Source organism: Mandrillus leucophaeus, unplaced genomic scaffold, assembly GCF_000951045.1.
Source record: "Mandrillus leucophaeus isolate KB7577 unplaced genomic scaffold, Mleu.le_1.0 Scaffold22, whole genome shotgun sequence".
NCBI lineage: Eukaryota > Metazoa > Chordata > Mammalia > Primates > Cercopithecidae > Mandrillus > Mandrillus leucophaeus.
Window position 1 is genome coordinate 3,861,979 of NW_012102254.1, and position 6,707 is coordinate 3,868,685.

Consider the following 6,707-nt stretch of genomic DNA (forward strand, 5'->3'; position numbering starts at 1 on the left):
TGTTCATTACAGGATTGTTTCCAGATGTTGGCTATGTGAGTACAGATACTACAAACTTTTATACAGGTTTGTGTGTGTGAACATCTTTATTTCTCTGGGATAAATACCCAGAAGTATAATTACTGGGTTGTATAGTAATTGCTTATTTTGTTGTATAAGAAACTGCCAATCCGTTTTCCAGAGTGGCTGTAATAGTTTATATTCCCACCACAATGTATGAGTGATCCAATATCTCTGCATCCATGCCAGCATTTGATGTTGTCACTATTATTTATTTTAGCCAGTCTGATAGGTGTGTAGTGATATCTCATTGTGGTTTTAATTTCCATTTTGTTATTGACTCATGATGCTCTTGACAGTTGTTATGATACTTTGGTTCTTGTCTTCTTAGTTTAAAAAAATTTAAATAAGAGATGCATAGCAAAGGAGATGGAGCATAGAGTAATTTATTGTAAAGGGAAAAGAATATTTTGAAAGTTAAGTGCAGAATAGACAGTACACCCTCAGAGAGAGATGATTCAGAGTGGTCTGCTTATAAGGATGAGACAGTGAAGACTGGCACTAGGGAGACTCTCTTTATGGGAGTATTACATGGTTATTTATAAGGAGTGGAAAGAGGTGTTATTAGTAAGCATGTTCTGGGTGGTCCTATGGGTGTACATGCACAGTAGCTGTGCATACTTGTTCATACATCGCACGTCTCATCAGCATCTGAAATCTACACCCGGGGTGTGCTTTTTACTGTGATAATGAAAGAAGGGTCAGTTTGAGAAAGGTAAAATCGAAGTGTGCATGCACTCTACAGGGGAAATTTCTTGCTGAAGATAGCTTTGCTTGAATGAGCTCAATTACAATGCGAATGCTGAGGTTTATGGCGTTGATTGTGGAAAGGTCATCACGGCTGCTGCGTCCCGAGGACATGGTCTATCTATCCTGCCTCAATGTTGAACATCTTTTCATGTGGGTGTTGATTTTCAAAAAGGTAGCAGTATCGTCTCTAACGCAGTGGTTAGTAATGTTAAGTGCAACATGCATGTTAAAGAGTTTTAAATTTTATTGCAGACAAATAAGGGAGGGAGACTCTGGTAAAGTCCTGGCCTGGAGGAAGCTCTGCCGTAGAGTAGTGGACGCGTCTTTGTATGAACAAAGGGCTGGACCGCTGCCACTCTGAGGCCAGGGACCTAGGCCAGGAGACACTGAATGCCAGGGAGGCGCCAGATGAGGTGGAGGGACCTGAGTCCACGGAGAGCTGCGAAGAGAGGACTCATCTGAGTCAGGACTGCACGGCGCGACCCCGCCTAGGCCCCGCCCCTCGGACGGTCCGGTGTCCCGGCCCCTCCCCCTCGTCCCTCGCGGGCGCTCCAGCCTCCAGCCAGAACGCATGGCAGGCGTGGAAACCGCTGCGAGGCGGCGCCACCACGGAGGCTGAGGTTGCCGGCAGTATCCATGGCGTCCCAGGGCGGCAGCTCCCTCGGGCTCCTGGCCTGGCTCTTGCTTCTTCAGCCATGGCTCGACGAGGCCCGGGCGGGCAGGGCGGGTGCGCAGGGAGGTGTAGCACTGTTCTTCCCCTCCGCTCTCCCCTCAGGGCCAGGCGGCCAGGACTCCGGAGCGAGCGGATGGGAGCCGCCACCTGTAGGGGCTCCAGGATCCCAAGCGGCCGGTCAGTCCAGACGGAAGACAGTGACCCCCGCTCCGGTGTTATTTCCCTCAGGTGAGTCTGATTCTTACCAGGCTCTGGCAATCCCACACACTATCATCAACATGGACCAACGGGACAGTAGCATTAAACGTCAGGTGACGCTTCTGGGCCATGCCCAGCCGCAGAGAACTGGCCTGGTTTGAGGGGGAGGGGACCTGCCCTAGAGGAGGAGGGGCTCAGGGGACACGATCTGTCCAGGGGCGGAGCGGCTCCCTGAGACCTGGGAGGATACAGCCATTTTCCAAAGAGCCTCAGGGGATGCAGGCCTTGCTTTGAGGGTTCTGAGGCTCATGGTGAAGGTGCTACAGCAGCGTTACTTTTAGTCCCTTCCTTTCATTGACCTGCCCCAGCCTGCGGCAAGCGGTTTGCAAGGATAATTGGAGGATTGAGGAGCCCAGATAGGAAGTGGCCCTGGCAGGTGAGCCTGCAGACCACCAGCAACAGACACATCTGCGGAGGCTCCCTTATTGCCAGGCGCTGGGTGCTTACTGCCGCCCACTGCATTTCTGGGTGAGTGTTTGGGGCTCAGAGCTTGGGCCCTGATCAGGCTGCGGGAACTGGAGCCAGTCTGTCCCCCTTCCTCAACCTCCTCTTCCTCATCTGTAAAAGGGGGTGACAGCCCCATAGTTTTTATCCAGTCTGGGTGAGACCTGATGATTAGCATTTCTAACAAGTTTCTAGGTGCTGCTGCTGCCGCAGCTGATCTGGAGACCACCGGCTAAAGTGGTCAGGGGTCCTGGAGGGATGTGGTTTGGAAAGAGGGAGGTAGCTGCTGGCTGGCATAGGAAGATGGTACCAGGCGGGAAGCACCTGGAAGGTGTGGAAGCAGAGTGTAGACCCTGGAGGATCTTCCTGCAGTCATCTGGAATACAGAGTGAAGCTGGGAGACACAAATGTGCATCATCGCTCCAAAACAGCACTTGTAGTCCCAGTTCGTGACATCGTTATCCACCGATATTTTACGTCTTCTGGGATAATTGAAAATGACATTGCCCTTGCTCTGCTTCACTTCCCTGTGAATTACTCCTCGCACATCCAGCCTGTGTGCCTCCCTGAACAGGCTTTCATGGTACAAGCTGATACGAAGTGCTGGGTGACAGGATGGGGCAAAGTGAATGAAACAGGTGAGACTATGAAGCAAGACTACAGCAGCCCCAGACCAGGGAAAATGTTGCTTGGTGCCCTGGGGTTGATCTACAAGCTAAAGGGAGGGACAGGGAGGCAGATTTTTTTTAGTAAGTCAGGGAGGAGGGTGCAGTAGATGCTGCCAGGGAATAATTTTAACAACGGGTCTATGAAATTCTTTTAGTTTGTCAGGACCTGGGGATTTGGGTGCCAGGCATGGTGGGTTCTCTCTCGGGTGGATTTTAACTCTGGGGGTGATGAGCTAGCTGTCTGCCCTTTTAAGGTGTCCCTCCCAGGAAGTACCTACCCTGGTAGATAAGGAGCTTCCTGTGTATGAGAAGAGGCCAGAGACCTGTCAGTGAGGTGTAGGGCCTCCTACCCTTGGGGAGAGGCTGGATTTGGTACCTTCGGGCCATTACCTGTCTGACAGTCTGTGATCCTGCTCTAGAAAGTATAGATGCTTTACTGATGTACAGGATACTGTGTCACTATTAGTACTACTATTCAGAGTGACAGATGCTTGGTTTTGGTTTCTCAGGGTGGTAATGCCTTGCCTTCCCTTTCCCGTCTGTTCTTATTTCCCCTGTTTTTGTTTGGATCTTATGTCCTTGTCTCCCCATGTCAACATTGGGCCTCATATCTTCCCTTGTCAAATGGGACAATATCCAATGCCTAAGAGGGTGTCTGTGTGTGAACACACGGTATTGAGACCCAGAGTGGGTAAGGGGTTCTCCTGTCCTGTCCCACTTATGCAGACCCACTCAGTTGTAAATTGTCTCTCTGCAGATTCATCAAAAAAGATAGTAACTGAGCTTCAGGAGGCTGAACTAAGCATTATGCTTCATGAGAAATGTAATAAGGTATTCAAGGAAAAGATGAGAATTAGGAATGAAATGGTCAAGAAGGGGACCGTCTGTGGCTATAATGACCAAGGGAAGGATTCCTGTCAGGTCAGTTCATGGGCCTCTTGCTACCTCAGCACTGTAATGGTCTCCTCAAAGCTTCCTCATCCCCAGCCAGTAGGGCCTGGGTTATCTCCTAGCCTCTCCATTACCCTTATTCATGGTAATGGGACATGAGGACAAGCCACCAAGGCTCTCCTGGACAGCCTACCTGATCCTTCAGGAGAGAGCAGCTGACACAGCCTGGAGTGGGAGGAGGGGTGAATCAGGCAGGTCCCACCAACGATACATGCTCCATGTCTTGAGCCCCTTCTGTGTGGCAGGCAGTGTACTCAGGTAAGCCCCTGACTCATCATTGTCTCAGAGTAGGCACGATTTCATTATGTATATTCTGTTTTTTGGAACACACCTTTTTAGTAGGTACATGATTTTGGTTTATTGGAAATTGTCAATTCTCAGATCTCATACTGACAGATACCCAAGGCTAGGGAGGGTCTTAGGGGTTCCTGGGGAAGCCCCCTGAGTGCCTAGCTCTGCAGCCCATTGCAGTGCCATTAGCCTGCTCTGATGTGGATGCTATTTCTTTCCTACAGTGACTATCTTTCTTTTTCCAGGGAGATTCTGGGGGGCCCCTGGTCTGTGAATTAAATGGCACATGGTTCCAGGTGGGGATTGTGAGCTGGGGCATTGGCTGCAGTAACAAAGGATACCCTGGAGTTTACACAGAAGTTAGTTTCTACAAGAAATGGATTATTCATCACTTGAGACAAGCTTCCTGTCTGAATTCAGCAGACTCCCTCATCCTAGTCCTGTGTCTGATGATGCCCCTGGGCATCCTGGTGACCCCGTGATTGGATCCCATTCTATTTTCCCTGTTTCTGAGTCTCACACTTAGGTATCTCCTCTGACCAACCTCCCACTCCTTCTGAGTGCCTTTTCCACAAATCCCAGTTGGAATCCACGGGCCCTCTGGAGATCCATACAATAGAGCATGGCAGGGAGACTGGGGCCTTGGAAAGTACCCCTGCCTTGTGCTCTGGTCACCTGCCTCAGCCATGCCTGCACCAGGGCTGTGCTCTGGCTGGTGGGAAGGAGGGAGTGAACTGATTGCAGCTAGAGGGCCAGCCGCCCTGCCAGGTGGGCCACGGTGACTCATCAATATCTGGGGGAACACCTATCAAAGAAGAGACATCATCAATGGTGAAGCAAGCGTTCAACGTGGTTCTGGTGTCAGGGCTCCCACCTGAGACTTTGAGAAACCAGCCAGCTGGGTGATTGCTCAGAGAGTGAAGGAGGCATTACCAGGTCCCTGCAGAAATGTGAGGCCTGGGACTTCCACTCTGGCTCCACTGTCTGGGGCTGGGAGAAGATCCCCTGCAGCCCAGTGTGGATCCATCTGCGAGTGGACAGCCTCTGCCACACCAGCTCTCTTGGGGCAACCCATTCTTGCACCTCTTTCCTCAGTGCCCTAGTGGCCACTTTCAGGGACACTACAAGTTGTATTGAGTCTGTTATGGAGTGTGGAGTTTTCAGAAATCAACTAAATAAATGTTTGGAGAGTCTCCTGTGTTTCTGAAGCTCTGCTCACTGGGGTGTGAGGTTGTATGTAACATACTCTATAAAAGAATTGGCTTCCCATTTATTAGGAAGATATTCATGGTTTTTATTAAACTCTGGCAGAGCCAGGGATGAGGAGTTTTCTGTGCTCATTAAGTCTGACAGGTGGCTTTACCCAGTGGGTTCTGCTGCTGGTTTTTTTTTTGCCATCGGCATCTCTGTAGCTGGGAATGTGGTACTTGAGTTTAACAAACCCTGCATCAGGAGCATCAAGAGGGACAGAGACTGAGGTGTGGCACACTCAGACATCTTCCTGCTTCTCCTTGCCGCCCTATAACAAGTGTGGGAGGGAGGGAGAGAGAGAGAGAGAGAGAGAGAGAGAGAGAGAGAGAGAACCTGCTGCCTGAGGCAGCTAGGGCTCAGTGAGTGAAAACACGCTTTTCAAACTCTACCTGGTTACAGCTAAACCCAGCAAGTTCTAGGTCATGACCTACAGAAATGCCCGTGAAGAAGAGTTGGATGCCCAGGACTTGCCACCTATTTCTGTTACTTGCATCTTTCTTTCAGAACAGACTGACCCTTTTCCATGTTCCATCTGCTGGGAATGCCAGTATGGCTTCTCATTTCCTTCTTTCTTCTTCCTCATCAGTTCAGCCCCAATATATGCATTACCCCTTTCCACAAACCACTCCTGTGGACTCTGCTGGGCTGTGTAATGTAATGTGCCTTCTTCTGGGCTCCCTGGACTCTGCAGTCTCTGTGCCTGTTAATTTCTCTGTTTCCACTGGTTGACATGTTGTTCTTCATGGCCGTGGGACTCTGTCTAATCTTTCCTTATCTTCCGTCCTCCAGCTCCAGGCGTGGAACAGAGCAGGAGTTTAGGAACTATTTGGTGAGGGAGTGAGTGAATGAATAGATAATTAGGTAGATAATAGATAATAGATAATAGGTGCTCATATATTCTCTATTGCCTTACTCTTTTCTCTCACTGCCTTTTCACTTCATTGCTTTGTCCCCCTTTTGCTTTCCAGGTTGCCTTCATCATGGGGAAAAAACACAACTGGGTAGGCCAGGGTTACAGCCCCTGCAGTGGGGAAAGTCCCAGGCTCCAGGAAGTTTATGGTTCCAGATGGGGTGCCCTTTGGTCTGCCAATATTAGAGCATGTTTCTTATTATAGGAGAATAGAAATTCCATTCAAGCATCTTGACTACTGGGGAATAGCCTCAGGCTACCAGAAAAGATGGGCATGGCCCCCCAGGGAACAAAACATCAAGTACCAAGTAAACATCAGTCGATTTTACTCTTTCCAACAAATACTTATGCATTATCTTTCATGAATCAGGCACTGGCCTTCATCCACAGATAAGATGTAGATGGCAGGTGGGGAACAGAGGTGGTCATTACGAGGACTCCTAGGTAAGGA

At 49.7% G+C, this 6,707-nt stretch overlaps 1 protein-coding gene across 1 annotated transcript; it reads left to right on the top strand.

Annotated features, from left to right (window-relative positions):
• Positions 1-1,446: 1,446 nt before the first annotated feature.
• On the top strand, positions 1,447-4,577 carry LOC105540481 (serine protease 44-like). The gene is made up of 5 exons (XM_011981145.1): positions 1,447-1,711; positions 2,050-2,209; positions 2,558-2,823; positions 3,611-3,774; positions 4,341-4,577. The coding sequence occupies exons 1-5, from the start codon at positions 1,447-1,449 to the stop codon at positions 4,575-4,577; spliced, it is 1,092 nt and encodes a 363-aa protein (XP_011836535.1).
• Positions 4,578-6,707: the final 2,130 nt, after the last annotated feature.